General features: G+C 42.6%; 2 protein-coding genes across 8 annotated transcripts in view; both read right to left on the bottom strand.

Moving 5' to 3' along the window:
- The window catches only part of GRIA4 (glutamate ionotropic receptor AMPA type subunit 4), a 433,158-nt gene that overhangs the window by 246,825 nt on the left and 167,010 nt on the right, over nucleotides 1–19,323 (bottom strand). The gene's annotated exons all lie outside the window — the stretch shown is intronic.
- On the bottom strand, nucleotides 7,501–8,640 carry LOC132240574 (interferon lambda-3-like). The gene has a single exon (XM_059707938.1). It carries the CDS (start codon nucleotides 8,352–8,354, stop codon nucleotides 7,752–7,754), a length of 603 nt encoding a protein of 200 aa, XP_059563921.1. The 5' UTR covers nucleotides 8,355–8,640; the 3' UTR covers nucleotides 7,501–7,751.

The raw sequence follows: 19,323 nt of genomic DNA, 5'->3' as shown, positions 1-19,323 counted from the left end.
CATTGAGCCAAACCGGTTTGGCTCAGTGGATAGAGCGTCGGCCTGAGGACTGAAAGGTCCCAGGTTCGATTCCGGTCAAGGGCATGTACCTTGGTTGCGGACACATCCCCAGTAGGAGGTGTTCAGTAGGCACCAGTCGATGTTTCTCTCTCATCGATATTTCTAACTCTCTATCCCACTCCCTTCCTCTCTGTAAAATATCAATAAAATATATTTTTTTTAAAAAGAGAGAACATTGAGTAAAGGTGAAGGGATTAAGTAAAAAAAAAACCAAAAAACAAGAAAAGACAATCTCATATACAGACAAAAAATAAATAAAAGAAATGTGAGTTGAATTAGACCCAGCTATAAAGGGAAAAAATATCAATAAAAAATAGTTGCTTTTGTCTCTAGTGACTAAAATAAATTCCTTTTATTGTTTGTTTTTTTGTTACTCCTCACAGGAAGACATTTTCCCCATTGATGTTTAGAGAAAGTGGAAGAGAGGGAAGGGAGGGAAGGAGGGAAGGAGAGAGAGAGAGAGAGAGAGAGAAAGAGAGAGAGAGAGAGAGAGAGAGAGAGACCTCAATGTCCAAGACATACATCAATTGGTTTCCTCCTGCATGTGGGCCAACTAGGGCCAAGGATTGCACCTGCAACCCAGGTATGTGCCTTTGACAAAGAATCAAATTTGTGACCCTTTGGTGTGTGGAGCCACACTCTAACCATTGAGTGACACTGGCCAGGGCTAGGGACTAAAACTAATTCTACACAGAGGCATTAACTTTTACTTTTCATGAATAAATAAATAATCACCAACATAAAATTAAATTAACCCAGAAATTTGGGGGAAAAAAGGTATGCAATTTGCTTTTCTAGAAAGTTCATTTCTGATAAAAACAAAATGTAGACTGTAACTACTGGAAATGAAAGAAAGTGTAGTAGGCTCATATGAATAAAGGCTGTAGCAGAACCAGGAGATCGGCAGCTAAGATGTCCGTTTTACAGTAAGGGGAGCATTGTGTGATGGCTTCGCAGGTTGTAATACAGTCCCGTAGAAGCTCCAGGGTAAAAACATAATGATGAAAGGGGCCATGGGGTGGGGTTCGGGGGGGAACAGATATCATGTCTGACTAATGTTAACTTTCCAAAGGGTTTGTGGCAAGTGTTAAATTTAGAAAAGATAAAAGCCAATTAAAAGATTCCAAAAATGAAATCCATACAAAGATCAGCAGTTGTTAGCAATTTGAATATTTATTGAACTTTGAAAATGATAGCAAAATAAAATAATTTTCTTGCCCTTTATTGTTTAATCTTGAGTCAAACTGAATGACTACAGATGCCATGAATTAGATAATGTTGACATGAAATAGAGGTTAAACTTTCAGTTGCTATATGTGGTTGTGAAAAATAAAGCTGTGACAAAGCAGTATCCTGTTTTTCTTTTGTCATTTTACACTGTTAAATCTCTAGGATCATGATGCTTAAGTTTTTGGAAGTCATGCAAAAAAAGCTAGTGTTTTGAGTATACTAAGTTCCTGCAGATTAAAGTGTATACTTTTCCATTATTGAATATGATTATACTTATTTTTCTCTTTATTTCATCTTATAAAACTTTAGTGGAAATTACCACATTTACTTAGAAATAATAACAAAAAAGACATTACTCGTAGTGAGGCTTTCAACTTTCATAAATAACAATTTTGCCTTCAGTTTATATCTACATTAATCTTGAAATATTTATAGTTTTGTCCTTTTTGTGGTACACAATGCCTAAAAATGAAATAAGATTCAAATATCTGTGTGTGACACATTGTGAGCTAAGCTTATTATATAGTAGAATGGAGAGCCCATGAATTTGTCTTCATGACTGTAGATCTTATTCATAGAAATTGATACTATAGAGTTTGTGATGTGACAATATCCCCACCCTACAAAATAGAAGTTATAAATAACCTATTTATTAGATTATCAGATAAGCTAGGTTTCAGGAATATTTCATGTTTTTACTATTCAAATCTATTGTTCTTCTTCAAACAACAGAGCCTCTGTCACACATCAAGTATAAAGACACTAGAGGCCTGGTGCACGAAATTCATGCATGGGGGGTGAAGGGGGTCCCCTCATCCTAGCCTGCACCCTCTCCAATCCAGGACCCCTCGGGGGATGTCCCTCTCACAAACTGGGACCACTGGCTCCTAATTGCTCACCTGCCCGCCTGCCTGCCTGTTCGCCCCCAAGTGCACACCCTGTCAACCTGCTCACCACTAACTGCCCAGCTTGCTAGCCAGGTCACCTGCAACTATCCCCCCACCCCTCCCTGTCCAACAGCCTGGTTGCTCCCAACTGGCCCACCCCCTGCTGGCCTGGTTGCCCCACACAGCCTTCTGTTCACTCCTTTGGTCATCCCTCACAAACCCGCCTGCAGGCCTTGTCGCCCCACCCAGCCTGCTGTTCCATTGTTACTGTTACTGTGATGGCATCCTAGACAAACTGCATATTCCCCTATTACTAGTATAGATTCTATGAGTTTGGGCTTTTTTCCCCTGTTCCTGGTAGGTAGTAAAATGCATATTCCCAATAATAAAATTGTGGATAATAAAAGCTGAAAGGCTTTTAAAGCAAAGGGGACAACTACACAGAAGGAGACCCTGTAAGAGGGCAGATGAGAGGCACCTATCTCTTTGAGGATTAGCCAGTGCTCTTGAATGCCATTATTGGAAGACTTTTACTCTTCTAAGCAATTCCTTGAGTCAGTTGATGACCCATCGAAAGCATACATTCTAAAGCTTTCAAAAATGTGCTGTTGAATTGAAAGGCATAATCCATAAATGGCAGCTATCTACACTAATAAAAGAGAAACATACAAATTGGTGTCTCTCTGCTATGCCCACCAGCCAATCGGATGCGTATGGAAATTAACCCAACAAAGATGGCGTTAATTTGCATATGCAGGCGCAGAGCAAAGACTGAAGGCTCTGGCCTGAGCAGCGAAGACTGAAGGCTGAAGCGGCTTCGCTTCTCCATTTCGGCCAGAGCGAAGGCCTGGGTCCCGGGTGCCGGAGGAAAACCGGTGCCGGCAGCCAGGGAAAGGAAGGTCTATTGCAGGAATCTCTTCGTGTACCAGACTTGTAGTTCTATATAAATGTGAATATTATTCTTCTATAGAAAGCTTACTATGATCATATACCGGTTAATAATGTGGATTTTGTGTCAAAGAAAACACGATAATATCAAGAGAAACATCAAAAATGCTTTATTCAAAGTAATGTCCATCGCTAGCTACACACTGCCCCATCTTTCAGGTAGTTTGTGGATACTGTCCCAATAGAACTTTGCTTGTTATGAGGCAAACCATTCAGATATCCAATTTTCCATTTCTTCCTATGTTTTGAAGTGCTGTGCAGAAAGTGCGTGTGCCATCAATCAGAGCAAGTGATAACCTGAAGGAGCAAGGTCTGGTGAATACAGTGGGTGGTTAATACTTCCTAGGCAAGATCTTTTAACATGTCTTTGACTGGTTTTGAAATGTGTGATGGTGCGCCATCATGAAGCAAAATTACTTTGCCGCATCTTCCGTCCCATTCTGGTCGTTTCAGAATCAAAGCATGGTTCAAATTGATTATTTGTTGTTGGTAGCGATCAGTATTAACGTTTTTACCTGGTTTTGGAAGCTCATAGTACACCACACCTTCCTGATCCCACCAAATGCAGAGCATTGTCTTCTTTCCAAAGCGATTTGGCCTTGCAGTTGATGTTGATGGTTGACCTGGCTCAACCCATGATTCTGCACGATTGGGATTCTCAAAATAAATTCACGTTCTAAAGAACATTCTGTTGACCTGTACATTCTTTGTCTTTCACATTGAAATCATCACTTTTAAAGCATTTAAACCAGTGTTCACAAGTATCTTGAGATGGAGCATGTTCACCATAAGCTTCTGGAGTATATGATAACTTTCAGCAGCACTTTTTAAGTAATGAATTCAAACTTCCTGCAAATACTCTTTTTTTTTTGCACAAAATTTGACATTTTTAAGTGTAATAATATCTATGATGTTAACACCCTCAGAAAATTGACATATGAAGTTCTGAAGCTTGCTGTCAATACAACAAATTAGCATACATATCAAATCACATATATATCAACATATGTGTAACTCCTTCTATTTAAAAAAAAATGCATTATTAACCGGTACACCTGGTAAATGCAGTATGAGCTGTAATCTATATACACTGCAACATTGATGAGATTTTTATGTTTGATTGACATTCTTACATATCTTCCTCTTTTCTTAGTGTTTTTAAGGTTTTACTGATATTCACTTAATAAAACTGTAAAGTCATTTGTCAAACATTTGCATACCTTTGGTTTTAGGAATTTTGGCATAGTGCACAATGATTTTCTTTCCCAGGAATTTATGTTGAAATAACAGGTAACAAAAAACAGAAGGCTTTTAAAACCAAGAGACAACTACTACACAAGGAGATCTCTACCTCTAGCTGTTTGGACAAGGGGAGTTCCTTACCAAATCTGGGCCCCAGTTGAATTCTATTTTCTAGACATTTTAAATGAAAACTAAGAGGACCCAACTTATTTCACTCTGGCTTCGTCTGTGGAGCAACTATCTTTCACTTCCCTTTGAAATGGGAGAAAATATGTTTAAAATCATGAAGGAAGCAGATGAGCATCCAGCCCTGCCTGGCGGATTTCAGTTCCTGATCCCTTTCCCTTCCTAAGTCCTGTCTGTATTCCTCTCCTTGGGACCTATAAACACCAATTTATGCTAACTGCAGTAGTTTTCTGTTACTTACAGGTGAAGAGTTAGAGAAACGAAGACTTTTGGAATCATGTACATCCATTTTCCCTTTAATTAAAATGAGTGAAATGAATTGCTACCACTTTAATACATAGAATGGGCTCTCAAGTCTTAAATTTTTCAGGCCCTCCCCCCTCTCATGTGCCAACAAACTTAGGCCTTGTCCCAATGGTATTTGAATCATAAAATTTTTTAAAGAATTTATTCTTTGAATATTGTGTTATTTTGGTCTCCATTAAAACAACTTTGGAGACATTTTTGAATAGTCACTGATTAAAATTTATATCACCTAAATATAGCTTTCACTTATATAAAATATGAGAATATAAGGCAAGATATACACATATTAAATGGAATGTTCACCTTCAGGGGGAGAGAAACACTCTAATCCTGTCATTTGCTTGCAATTACTGGGTTATTTCATAGATTATTCCATGTAAGTAAAAACTTCCAACTAATTGAAGCATATAACTAAGTGGCCATTTAAAAAAGCTTGTACTTTGAAAGAATATATTCTTAAATTTATTATGTACCACCTTTCTTTTAAAAATTATTTTTTCTTTTAATAAAGGCAATATATATACTTTTTGAAGGATAATATATGTTTACAACTAAAGAACAATTGTAAAAAAAAGATAAATATAAAGAAAAAAATTAAAATCACCTATCATTTTAATTCCATAAACAAACACCTTTAGTGATGTTAAGAACATGGTTTTTATGTATAACACTAGAGGCCTGGTACACGAAATTCCTGTTTGTGTGTGGCGGGGAGGGTCCTTCAGCCCGGCCTGCACCCTCTCCAATCCAGGACCCCTCAGGGGATGTCCGACTGCCAGTTTAGGCCTGGGATTGGGCGAAAAACAGCAGTTGAGCATGCCTCTCAAAATCTGGAACCTCTGGCTCCTAACCACTTGCCTGCTTGCCCCTAACCACTCTAACTGACAGCCTGACGCCTCTAACTGCCTCTGCCTGCCCACGTGATCTCCCCTAACTGCCTCTGCCTGCTGGCCTGATTGCCCCCTAACTGCCCTCTGCTGCCTGCCTCTTTGCCACCTAACTGCTTTCCCCAGCTGGTGCTATCCCTTGCCAGCTTGATAGCTCCTAACTGCCTTTGCCTTGGCCCCTGCCACCATGGCTTTGTCCAGAAGGACATCTGGAAGATATCTGGTCTAATTAGCATATTACTCTTTTATTAGTATAGATGCTGTGTGGTGTACTTATGTGTGTGTGTGAGTGTGTGTGTGTCTGTTTGTTTTTAGATGCTTAGTGTTCACTGGAACTAAGGCCTCCAACTGTTCTGCCTGGATGAGACAGGGTACCATGGGGAGCAGGGCCAAGACGACCCCTTGCTAAACTGTTGGCAGTTGATATGTCCAAAATAAGATTTGAGATTAGAGACACTTTATAGGAGAAAGGGTAGTAATTATTGTTTTAAACCAGTGGTGCTCCATATTACCTCTCTGCACGACCCCAAGCCTTTAAGTGATGTCTATCCACAAGTATTTCATTAGAATGGAGTTTCACATCTGGCTGTCTACCATGGTGGGGAAAGGATGGCATGTTGAATGCAGGAGCCAGGAAATTCAAAAGGTTCTGGGATTTTTCTTTTTTAAAAAAATTTTTTTTTCATTGATTTCAGAGAGGAAAGGAGAGCAAGAGAGACAGAAACACCAAAGATGAGAGATAATTATTGATTGGCTGCCTCCTACACTACCCCTACTGGGATTGAGCTCGCAACCCGGGCATGTGCCCTTTGACCACAATCAAACTCGGCCCTTCAATCTGCAGGCTGATGCTCTGTTCACTGAGCCAAACCTGCTAGGGCAAGGTTCTAGGTTTCTTAAAAAATCATTTAGACTTTCCAAACCAAGGACATTTTATGTTGCAGTCTGGTACCAGAGAGTCTAGTTGACATATGAGGTGTATACGTTGGTGAGTATCACTATGTGCATGGCATTCTGCTAAACAGTTTACATGAATTATCTCACTGAATTTCCATAAAATCCTTCTGAGATTAGTGGTAGACCTCAAATTCAGATATATGCTATCTTGTTTAATAGTCTCTCTCTTTACCATCTATCAGTTATCTACTCATATACATGTATATACACATATACATATATACATGTCCTATATAATAAAAGCCTAATATGCAAATTGTTCCCTTGGGTGGTCATTCGACCTGGAGTTCGAATACTTGCTATGATGTACACCAACCACCAGGGAGGCAGCGTGGTACATGGCTGGCATCAACAACAGGGTGCTGGCAGCAGGTAGCAGTGGAGGCACTGCCGGCCGCGATGGGCACCGACGAGAGCGGGCCTGTGGCGCGATGGTGGAGGTGAGCGGGCAATGCCAGCCCAAGTTGGTGGCGGAGAGGGGCTTGATTACCCTGTCTATCGCCCCACAGACTGCGACCAGTGGCGGTGGGGACGGGACTTCTACCTGGCTCCCAGGCACTGAGGGAGCTCTGGCCCCAATTGATCATCCCACAGGCGGGATGGTGGAGAAGGTGAGGAGGCGGCACCAGCCCATGGCATACTACCAGCCAGGGTTGTGGGGCTGTGGGGCTCTGAGTATGGGGGGGGGGCTGGGGACGGGTCCCAGCAGGCCACACCGAGGGCCCCCAACAATGAACAAATTTGTGCACCCGGCTTCTAGTATACATATATACATATAAATATATCACAAGAATATATTGGATTTCCAATTTATTTTTCTTTATTAATGTTGAGACAAGTTTAATAAATTCTATTTTTTCTTGTACTCATTTTTTATTTGCAAAGTTTTTACAAAAAGTATAAAAATAAATATTTTGTCGGGTCTGAGTTTGACAATTCACACCCATAAATATATAAATAGTGGTTGGGAGTCAATAAATTACAAAAAGGGGGGGCATGCATAAATAAAATCCAAGAGGCTGGGACAGGTTGCCGGTGGGTGTCAGGGTCAGGCACACAGGTCTCCAGCGGCCACACATCTCAGGTCACGGGTGAGGAGGCGGAAGAGGTTCAATGTGACAGAGGCTTCAAGGCAGCCCTGGGATTCCTTCTTCCCGGCCTCCCGGAGGCGATGCAGCCATTGGCGGAGGGGGCCCCGGGGCCTGGGGCCTGCTGTGGCCTGAGCTGGGACACAGGCCTGAAGCTTGGAGTGGATGTGGTGCAGCGTGTGCAGGGGCTGGTCCAGGATGTCCCCCAGGGTCGAGTTCTTCAAGGTCCCCAGGACCTTCAGTGTCAGGGCCAGCTCAGCCTCCAAGGCCACAGGGCGCTCCCACACCTGCAGCTGCCTCAGGTCCCGGGTCCTGGGGAGGGGGCGGGAGCCGCAGCTCCAGTTCTTAAGCAGGAGCGACTCTTCCAGGGCATCCTTGGCCCTCTTGAAGGCCTTCATCTCTTGTGGTGACAGAGACTTGAACTGGCCCATGTGGCAGCCCCTTGCACCCAGGTGGGTCCTGGGGGGCGTAGGGGCAGGAGCTGCTCCTGTCCTGGTCAGCACCGAGGCCATCAGCATCAGCACCAGCACCAGCGTGCAACACACAGCCAAGTCCCGCTTCATCCTGGCCTCTGGTCTCTGGTCTCTGTCAGCAGATGGGGATCCAAGTGTCCACTCAGAGGCTGTCACCTGGGTCTCACCCAGCCTTGTTTGGTGTCTCTTCTCAGTCTCCTCTTCTGGGTCTCAGCCTGCTGCTCTGTCTGTGTCTCTGAACTTGCAGCACTGCTGAGGTGCAATTCTGCAGAGCTCCATGGTGCAGCTTTTAGCCTGAACAGAGGGGCAATCCCAGCTGATGTAGGAAAAGTGAAAACTCACCTGCCACTAGGGGAGCTCCAGGCTGGGGAAGCCCAGCCCATGCAGGGCTGGACCTTGAACCAGTTGAGCAGCTGAAGCAAAAGGGAAAGTGAAACAGACTCTGATTCACTTACAGAAGGTGAGGTCATAAGAGAAATCTCAGGATAAGGGCAGCCTCAGCCCCACAAAGAGGGGTCACAGTGCTCTGCTGGGAGGGGACATAGAGACTTGCCTTTCTGCAGATACCCCAGAGCAGGGAGAGGAGGAGAAAGGCACCTACCTCTAGGGGTGTTGCCACAAAGAACCTGGAACTTCCAAGAGGGAGGCTGTCAGGGGAGGGGAGAAGAGGAAGGGAGAAGGCTGCTGGGGGTGGGAGAGAGTCAGAAAGGCAAAGCAGCCTGGAGTTAAGAGGAGACCAGGTCCTCCCTCCCTTCCCCACTCAGCACTGAGAGAAAAAGAAGGGGAGGAGGGCAACTTGACAAACATCTTTAATTGTCCAGATGCAGCAGGACCCAGGGCTAGGAGGCTCTGCTGGGAAGTGAGGTGTGGCCAAGGACTTCAAGGGATCCTGCTCAGTGTTCGACAAATGCTTTCATTCATTCATCAAGTATAACTCAGCCCCGACTTTGCATTAGGCACTGCTCCAGGTGCAAGGAATGGCATTGAAAACAAATCCCATTAAACAAATCTTGTTGGAGCTTTTTCTTTTCTTTTTTTAAAAATTGATTTCAGAGAGGAAGGGAGAGGGTGAGAAGGAAATATCAGTATGAGGGAGAATCATTGATTGTCTTCCTCCTGCATGTCCCCTACTAGGGATTGAGCCCACAAACCAGGCATGTGCCCTTGATCAGAATTGAACTTGGGATCCTTCAGTCTGCAGGGTGACCCCCTATCCACTGAGATAAACAGGCTAGGACAGAGCTTTTTAAATTTTATTCATCAGTTCATTTTGTTCATTAGATTTCTTGTTCATTTATTTTGATTTTTAGATTCAATTGTTTTTATATCTATATATATATATATCTATATATAGTCATTTTATTGTTTATATTTTTGCTCTTCTTCTCCTTATTCTTCTCCTCTCCTTTCTCCTTTCTCCTTCTTCTTCTTCGTCTTCTTAAAGAATACCTTTCAACATTTAATGTAATACTACTTTAGTGGTGATGATCTCCTTTAGCTTTTTCTTGTTTGTGAAGCTGTTTATCTGACCTTCAATTCTAAATGATACCTTTGCTGGTTGGAGTAATCTTGTTAGTATGTCCTTCCTATTCATCACCTTGAATATTTCTTGCCACTCTCTTCTGGCCTGCATAGTTTCTGTTGATAAATCAGCTGACAGTTGTATGGGCATTCCCTTGTAGATAAGTGCTTTTCTCTTGCTGCTTTTAAGATTCTCTCTTTGTCTTTAGCACTTAGCTCTTTAATTTGATGTGTCTTGGTGTGGACCTTCGTAGGTTCCTCTTATTTAGGACTCTCTGCACTTCCTGGACTTGTAAGTCTATTTATTTCACCAGGTAGGAGTAATTTTCTGACGTTATTTCTGCAAATAGGTTTTCAATATCTTGCTCTCTCTCTTCACCTTCTGGGACTCCCATAATGTGAATGTTGGTATGCTTGAAGTTGTCCCAGAGGCTCTTTACAGAACCTCATATTTTTGGATTCTTTTTTCTTTTTGCTCAACTGATTGGGTGTTTTTTGCTTCCGCATATTCCAAATCATTGATTTGATTCTTGGGATGCTCTACTCTACTGTTGAATACCTGTAAATTATTCTTTATTTCAGTTAGTGTATACTGAATTTCTGACTGGTCCTATTTCATGTCTTTGAAATTCTCACTAAGATCCTTGAAAGTTTCACTAAGTCCCTTGAAACTCTCATTAAGATCCTTGAGCAACATTATAATCATTGTTTTAATATCCAGGAGTTTTCTTGATTCCATTTCATTCATTTCTGACATGTTTTTTTTGTCTCTGCATTTTGGCTGCTTCCCTGTGTTTGTTTCTATGTATTAGGTAGAACTGCTATGTTTCCTTGTGTAGTAGGTGTCCTGTAGGGCCCAGTGGCTCAGCCTCCCCAGTCACCTGAGCTGGGCATTCTATGCATACCCCTGTCTGAGTTATGTGCACAGTCTTGTAGTTGAGCCTTGATTGCTTTTGGTGTCACCTCCAGGCCAATTGGCTGTAAGAACCAGCTGTGACTACAGTGGAAGAGCTGCTGTGCAGTAGAGACCCTTATGGAGCAGAACTTGCTTCAGTGGGGCTTTGGTGCTCACTGAAGTTGCCCCTTGAGTGTTTCACTTATGGATGTGTAGAGTTGTAATCTATTATGGTTTGAAGTTGTCAACCCAGTGCTCTGGCTCTTGGGCCTTTTGGGAGGTACAAAGTCAGTTACTGCCTGGGGCTGCCTAGCAGGAGCTACAGAGAGATATCTGAAGATGACTGCTATTTATATTGGCCCTGGAACTGCTAAGGCAAGGACCAGCTGTGAGGCAAGGCAGGCTGGTGCTGGTGCTGAGTCTTGGGCTTCTTATTGATAGGTTTGGGGTATGCTGAAGCCAGTTTTACTTGTTTGAGAGACTTTAGAAAAGTATGAAGCCTGAGCCAGGGCAGGCCATTGATATGGAAAAAACACTGCAAACAGCTTGGTCAGGGCTGCAAATAGGATGGTGCAGAGTCTCAGGGAATCACCAGGATAGAGCAAGCAATGTGGGCCAGGCTGATGGAAACTCAGTTATGGCTGCCAGTCAGCTCTGTGATGGGGGAGGTCCCAGCACAAGAACAATGATCCATGTGAGCATCCCCGTCTGGGAGAAAGCCACCACCAAGTTCCTGCCCAGATGCAAGACAATCCAGTTCCTCCCATATGTCCCTGGATATCCCAAAGCCACCACCCGGTGCTAGATCTCAGAGGAAGTGGGACCATATAAATTCCTGCACCAGCCCTTTAAGGGGAACTGTCTGGGATTCCAGCAGCCCCTGTGTCACTCAACCACAATCTCCACTGGTTTTTATAGCCCAGAGTTATGGGGACTTCTCTTCCCAGCTCTGGAACCCTGGGCTAGGAGTCTCGTGTGGGGCTGGGACCCCTTGCTTCTCAGGGGAGGTCTCTGCAGTGGAGATATCCCTCCAGATTAAAAAAGATGCCACACATGGGTGTTGGACCAGTCTGTTCCATGCCTCCACCCGTCCTACCAGCCTTGATGTACTTTCTTCTTCACTTTTCTAGTTATAGGACTTCCATTGAGCCAGATTTTGGGTGGTTCTTTATGATAGTTTTTCTGTATTTATTTTAGTTGTAATTTTGATGTGGTTGTGAGAGGTGTATAGTATCAGTGTTTATTTCTGATACTAGAGGCTTGGTGCACGAAATTCATGCACAGATAGGGTCCCTAGGCCTGGCCAGTGATCGGGGCCGATCAGGGACTTCCAGCTGGGGCCTTTCTTCCCCAGCTGCTGGCTGCCAGCTGGGGACTTCCTCCTTTACATGGCACCCCCTGGTGGTCAGCGCACATCACAACGGGCAATTGAACACCCCAATATCCCAGTCGAATTGTTGAGGGGACACTTTGCATATTAGCCTTTTATATATATTGATAGTCTTAATATATGAGAAATTTCTACATCGCAAATATGTGGATACAGTATGATTTTTTTAAATCCTGGTGTTGCATATCTAAGGGATATGTGTTTTTTTAGCTATTATAATGATGAATATTTTTTCCTCTTTATTTTATTTTATTTTATTTATTTTCCATCACCATTTAACCCCCTTACCCTTCTCCCACTTCTGTCCAACCCTAAAATTACCACACTGTTGTGATTTAATGAGAAGATTTTATTGTCAGACTATATAAGTCTTGGATCCCTGATTCACTCTTCATTAGTCATATGATTTGGGGCAACTTTCTTAGCTTCTATGAAACTGTTTCTTAATTTTTAAAATGAGGAAAAATAATTTTATGATAGAATTGTTAGATACTATTCATAAGATGCTAACTTGATCTCTGCTGATTCAAAAAATAATTCCCATTTTTTCTTATCAAATAATTATAAACGTCTTATTTATATCACATTTTTCTATTAGCCTTCATGCAAATTTTAGATTATTCTGAAATTTAGGAAATTACAACAAGTGGAAGTTCTCAGTGTAGGCTTTGATCTTTATTACCAAAATTTCTAAAATAGTTTTGTACAATAGAACTTATGCAAATTAATATTATCATGAAAAATGGTTAAGAAGGCTCATTTCCTGTTCATTGTAGGTATCATTATTAGAAAAGATCTTATCTAATTTGATATGTATAGTACTTCATTTTATTTGGTTTCCTAAATAGTTGCCAAACCTTTTTTTTTTTTTTTTTTACTATTGTTATTTTTCTTTATCTCTTCTTTCTCACTTTGCTCTACTTTCTTGAGAATGCCCATTTTTCTTTATTTCAAAACTTTACACATGTTTCTCTTCCACTTTCCTCCAACTTTTTCCTTGGGCCTCGTACTCATCACTTAAATGATGGTACTCACATCACTGCCTCAGAAAAAACTATAAGTACCTTCCAAACTAGGGCTATCTTTTTATTTTTTTAAATATATTTTATTGATTTTTTACAGAGAGGAAGGGAGAGGGATAGAGAGTTAGAAACATTGATCAGCTGCCTCTTGCACACTCCCCACTGGGGATGTGCCCGCAACCAACGTATATGCCCTTGACCAGAATCAAACCTGGGACCTTTCAGTCTGCAGGCCGATACTCTATTCTCTGAACCAAACCAGTCAGGGCCAAACTAGGGCATATCTTCCCACTAATGCCTGTACTTTAAAGATGGCACAATTTCAATAGCAAAAACAGAGAAAAGCACATTTAAAGCATAGTCAATTATCCTATCTAATAATAGACAAACATGGTAATTAACTGTACCTCCGACACGCTTCCCATTGGCTAATCAGGGCGATATGCATATTAACTGCCAAACAAGATGGCGGCAGGCAGCCAGGCAGCTGAAGCAAACAGGAGGCTTGCTTGCTCCAGTGATGGAGGAAGCCAAGGTTCCCCGCCTGCTGCTGCTGGCTTCTGAGCTGCACTCTAAGAAAAAATGTTGCAATTATAGAAGCTAAACAAACCCAGAAACCTGCTTTCAGCCAGCTGGGCCTCAGAGATGGAGCTGCAACAGTGTTTCAATTATAGAAGTCAAACATACCTAGATACCTGCTTTCAGCAGCCGAGGTCTCAGAGCTGGAACCGAGCCTCAGAGCTAAAGCCGGCTCTCAGTTCCAGTGACAGCTATAGAAGGTAAACAAATCCCAGAATAAAAAAAAAAGGGAAAAGGAGAGGTTGGGAGCTTCAGTCACCCACCAACCTGAAAACGGCCCTCAGCCCCTCACCTAGACTGGCCAGGCACCCCAGTGGGGACTCCCACCCTGAAGGGGGTGTGACCAGCCTGCAAACACCCATCAGCCCCTCACACAGGCTGGCCAGGCACCCAATTGGGACCCCGACCCTGACCCGGGACACCCTTCAGGGCAAACCAGCCAGCCCCCACCCATGTACCAGGCCTTTGTCCTATATAGTAAAAGGGTAATATGCAAACTGACCCTAATGACTGGGAATGACTGGTCACTATGACACACACTGACCACCAGGGGGCAGACGCTCAATGCAGGAGCTGCCCTCTGGTGGTCAGGGCGCTCTCACATGGGAGGAGCTCTGCTCAGCCACAAGCCAGGCTGATGGCTGCCAGTACAGCGGTGGCGGTGGGAGCCTCTCCTGCCTTGTCAGCAGCGCTAAGGATGCCCGACTGCAGCTTAGGCCTGCTCCCCGCTGGCAAGTGGACAACCCCGAGGGCTGCCAGGCTGCCAGAGGGATGTCTGATTGCCATCTTAGGTCAAATCCCCCAGGGAGTGAGCCTAAGCCAGCAGGTGGTCATTATCCGTGGTGTCCCAGACTGCGAGAGGGCACAGGCCGGGCTGAAAGACCGCCCCCTCTCCCTCAGTGCACAAATTTTTGTGCACCGGGCCTCTAGTTCAACAGTTAAAGGATGAGAGAAACAAATAGTAGAGGGAGATGAAGGAGAGAATGGGCATCTTTTTAGCAATGAATAGGTAGGTGGAAATTCCCTGTAGCTTTATTATTAATCATGTAAATTAATTTCTGCCTTTTTCTCCATTATTTTTTCTGCATGTTTGACTATAATGTTTGTCTGTTTTTTTAAGCTTATTGAGTTGAAAGCTCAGCTTTTTGTATTCTGTTTCTTTGTTTTATAATAAACTAGAAGCCCAGTGCACAAAAATTTGTGCACTCGTGGGGGTGGTCCCTTAGCCTGGCCGGTGTCCTCTCGCAGTCTGGGACCCCTCAGGGGATGTCCACCTGCTGGCGTAGGCCTGCTCCCCAGGGGATCAGGCCTAAGTTGGCAGTCAGACATCCCTCTGGCAGCCCGGGAGCACTTGGGGGATGTCCACTTGCCAGCAGGGAGCAACCCTAAGCTGCAGTTGGACATCCTTAGTGCTGCTGAGGAGGCAGGAGAGGCTCCTGGCTGCCAGCACCACCGTTGTGCTGGCAGCCAGGAGCCTGGCTTGGAGCTAAGCAGAGCTCCCCCTGTGGGAGCACACTGACCACCAGGGGGCATCTCCTGCATTGAGCATCTGCCCCCTGGTGGTCAGTGTGTGTCATAGTGACCAGTCATTCCCAGTCATTCTACTGTTAAGGTCAATTTGCATATTACCTTTTTATTATATAGGATGTCTTCAAAGCTAAGAAATTTCTTTTCAACCCAACTTTAGTTACATTCCACATATTATTATAATTTTTATTTTGAAATAATTTTAACTTCTAGAAATGTTTGGGAATAAAAATAATACAAGAAAGAGCCATACATTCTTTATACAAATTAGTATAACGTTAACATTTTACACATACAAGCACACAATTACATAAATCTATCATCTATCTATCTATCTATCTATCTATCTATCTATATCTAGCATCATCTAAAATACATATTGTATATATACCACAGGCAAGACAGACTTTTTTCTGAAGCACAATGCATAAATAATAACCCTTTACTCCTAATTATTTTATTGCCTATTTCCCAAGAATTACCAAAAAACGTATACAAGTTGGTTTATTTAAAAATGTTAATTATACCTGCTTAGAGGAACTTGTTGAAAAAAAAGTGACTGAAGCTTTAGTATGAGCTCATGTAGAGATAGGGATTTCTGATTCATTCTGTTCAAAATTGTAGTTAGAACAATGGCAAAAATAGCATTGGCTCCCACAAGAATGTTGAGAGAGCAGAGTTGAGTAGAGAGAATACTATATTTAGGAGCAGGTCTATAAGGCAAAGATCATGAAGCATTGATGATCAGGGGAGCACAGTGTTTTAAAAAGGAACACAAAATAGTTTCAGAAACCACAGAGGGATTTAAAAGGGTAAAGAATATGAAGCATTTAAGAGTGTGAAATATCAAGAACATCTTTGGATTTGGAGAGCCAAAGGCTAATTTTTGAAGAGGTTAAATTCTGTAGAGAGTGGGTAGATAGAACCAAAAGTACAGAGGATGAAGGAATAAAGAAAGATACAGGCAGAGCTTTGTAGACTATGTTTCAATGACGATGTGCTGATGAGAGACAGCATAATGGCTCAGGAGAATACAGATTATAAAGGGTGTTTCACTGTTTGCTCATAGTTTGGGAAATTTTCAGTCCTGTGTATAGAAAGAGGGGGAGAAACTGAAGGTCGAAGAGGAAGTGCAGATATTTGAAGAGAAAGATCTTTGAGTACAAAAGAAAACATAGGCTCATTTGGAGGGTTAGCCCTGATTGAACGCAATGATTATTTCCTCAAGCAGAAAGCACACAGGAGGAAATGGATGAGTATTCAGAGCACTTTGATTTGGATAAAAATTGAGGGAGCTCATGTTAAACAGTCTCAGTAAAAGTACCCCTATCTCCAGAAAATTAAGGGATTAGAGAAAGTCCAGCTTTATATTTGGAAAAAAATAAGGTAAAATATTTGGAATAATAGCATTGGGAAAACTAATAGGATTTTACCTAGAGATTAGAAGTGAGGGCCTGGGTCAGTTTGTAATAAAAGAAAAGTATCCTACTTTATGTCTTTCTCCAGGACTACTTGGCAGCCTGGAAACAGAAAAAAGAAATTGGATGATTTGGTTTATTTAAAAAGTTAAATTAGAGGCTATTCTTAAACCATGTATTAAAATATTTAAAGTTTGGGTAATTGGGGAAGGGGCTAATAAATGTGAACAAGTATCCAAACAATGTAACTTCTACAAATATATTTATCTAGACAAACTAAGAGATAAAAAAGATAAAATTTGGCAAAAATATACCATCAAGAGTGGAAAACGATATTGGTCAAAATGTTGTTTCATCTATTAAATAAAGGCCTGGAGAAGGAATTAATTTTTCTTCATAAAATTGCAAAATTTTACAGAACTAAACAACCAAATCATGACATAACATATAAATACTACTTTGGAATGGGTACTAGCAAACTCTGTATAGAACAGTCTAGTTTAATTGTTTCAACTAGAGGTCCAGTGCACAAAAATTTGTGCACTCGGGGGGTGGGGGGTGGTGGTCCCTCAGCCTGGCCTGTGTCATCTCACAGTCTGGTGGGACCCCTCGGGGGATGACCACCTGCTGGCTTAGGCCTGCTCCCTGGGGGATTAGGTCTAAGCTGGCAAACAGACATCCCTCTGGTAGCCCAGGAGCCCTCTGGGGATGTCCACTTGCCAGCGGGGAGCAGGCCTAAGCTGCAGTTGGACATCCTTAGTGCTGCTGAGGAGGTGGGAGAGGCTTCCACCACCACCGCTGTACTGGCAGCTGTTAGCCTGGCTTGTGGCTGAGCAGAGCTTCCCCTGTGGGAGCTCACTGACCACCAGGGGGTAGCTCCTGCATTGAGCATCTGCCCCCTGGTGATCAGTGTGTGTCATAGTGACTAGTCATTCCCAGTCTTTCTGCTGTTAGGGTCAGTTTTCATATTACCCTTTTATGATATAGGATAGAGGCCTGGTGCATGAGTGGGGGCCGACTGGTTTGGCCTGAAGGGTGTCCTGGATCAGGGTGGGGGTCCCGCTTGGGTGCCTTGCCAGCCTGGGTGAGGGGCTGAGTGCTGTTTTCAGGCTGGCCAAGCCCCCTCGGCGATGGAAGCTCCCAGCCTCTCCTTTTTTTCATTTTCTTTTTTTAATTCTGGGATTTATTTACCTTCTATAATTGAAACTTTGTAGCCTTGAGAGGAGCTCAGAGCCTGCTAGGGCAGGCGTGAGGGAAGCTTGGCTTCCTCCATCGCCAGGGAACCCAAGCCTCCTGCTTGCTCCAGCTCCGTGGCTGCCGGCCGCCATCTTGGTTGGGTTAATTTGCATATAGTCGCGCTGATTGGCTGGTGGGTGTGGCTTACGGTGCAACGAAGTTGCAGTCAATTTGCATATTTGTCTTTTATTAGTGTAGATAGCTTTGCACTGTGTAAAACATGTAATGAAGTTTTTGAAACTCTTAGAATTATATACTGAACTAGAAGCCCAGTGCACAAATTCATGCATGGGCCTGGCCGGCGACTGGGGGCTGATCGGAGACAGGCGGCTGGGGGCAGGGACTGAGGAAGGTTGGCCAGCTGTGGGAGGTTGGCTGTGGGAGTGCACTGATCACCAGGAGGCAGCTCCTGCATTGAGCATCTGCCCCTGGTGGTCGGTGTGTGTCACAGATACCAGCTGGTAGTCCGTTCATTAGGTTGTAACAGTTGATTAGGCTTTTATATATATAGATGGTATCTCGGCAAACTGTTTTTAGCACAGAATATAATTATTAAATGAAACTCCAACTATCCATGTAATGGATAGTCCAACAAAGTTCCCCACTAAATGGCATTATAATTGTTCATAGAAGATATTAACATTCCACACGATATGTTACTGATGTATTAATTCAAAGAGTGAATCCAAACAGGTCAATGACATAATGTGTAATCAATTCGTCTGTGTACTCTACTGGCAAACTCTCTCTAGAATAGTCTAGAATACAAGCAAGATGTCATCACATATGAAACTCTTCTTGCATCAGGATGTTCAATGTATTATAAGAGTATAGCAAATTATAGCACTTTGTCATCCATATTCCATATATATATATAAATGTAAATACACCAAATAGGCCCTAACTGGTTTGACTCAATGGATAATGTGTAGGCCTGTGGACTCAAGGGTCCTGGGTTCAATTCTGGTCAAGGGCATGTACCTTGGTTGTGGGCACATACGCAGTAGGGAGTGTGCAGGAGGCAGCTGATTGATGTTTCTAACTCTCTATCCCTCTCCCTTCCTCTCTAAAAAAATCAATAAAATATATTTTAAAAAAATACACCAAATAGTAATAGAAATGCTGTATTATGACACAAATATTTCTATATTGATATTTCTACTAGCATCTTTAATACAAATTGAAATACATAGTAGATGTGAAACCCATGAGTTAAAGTAAACAGTAGTTTATGGTATATCTTGTTTTTGTTACTTTTAAGTTAAAATGGGTGAGGCAGGTGTGGATCTTTAAAATAAGATCTGGCCTCCTCAAATCCCAAATGACAAACTTTGATTAAAGTCAGCCTACTCTGATGATTCATGTACTTGACACCTCCTTAGCATTTATGACATAGGTTTAACTATGCTTATTTTCTCTTGTTTACGTGTCACATTGTAATTTTTTGGCTGCTTTTTTCTTGGCTGCCAAA

Source organism: Myotis daubentonii, chromosome 9 (assembly GCF_963259705.1).
Source record: "Myotis daubentonii chromosome 9, mMyoDau2.1, whole genome shotgun sequence".
In the NCBI taxonomy this organism is placed as follows: domain Eukaryota; kingdom Metazoa; phylum Chordata; class Mammalia; order Chiroptera; family Vespertilionidae; genus Myotis; species Myotis daubentonii.
Note: the sequence above shows the minus strand (reverse complement) of the source record. Positions and strands in the feature narration are given on the sequence as shown.

Coding starts and splice junctions, on each gene's coding strand:
- LOC132240574 (XM_059707938.1), bottom strand. CDS start 8,354: ATGAAGCGGGACTTGGCTGTGTGTTGCACGCTGGTGCTGGTGCTGATG.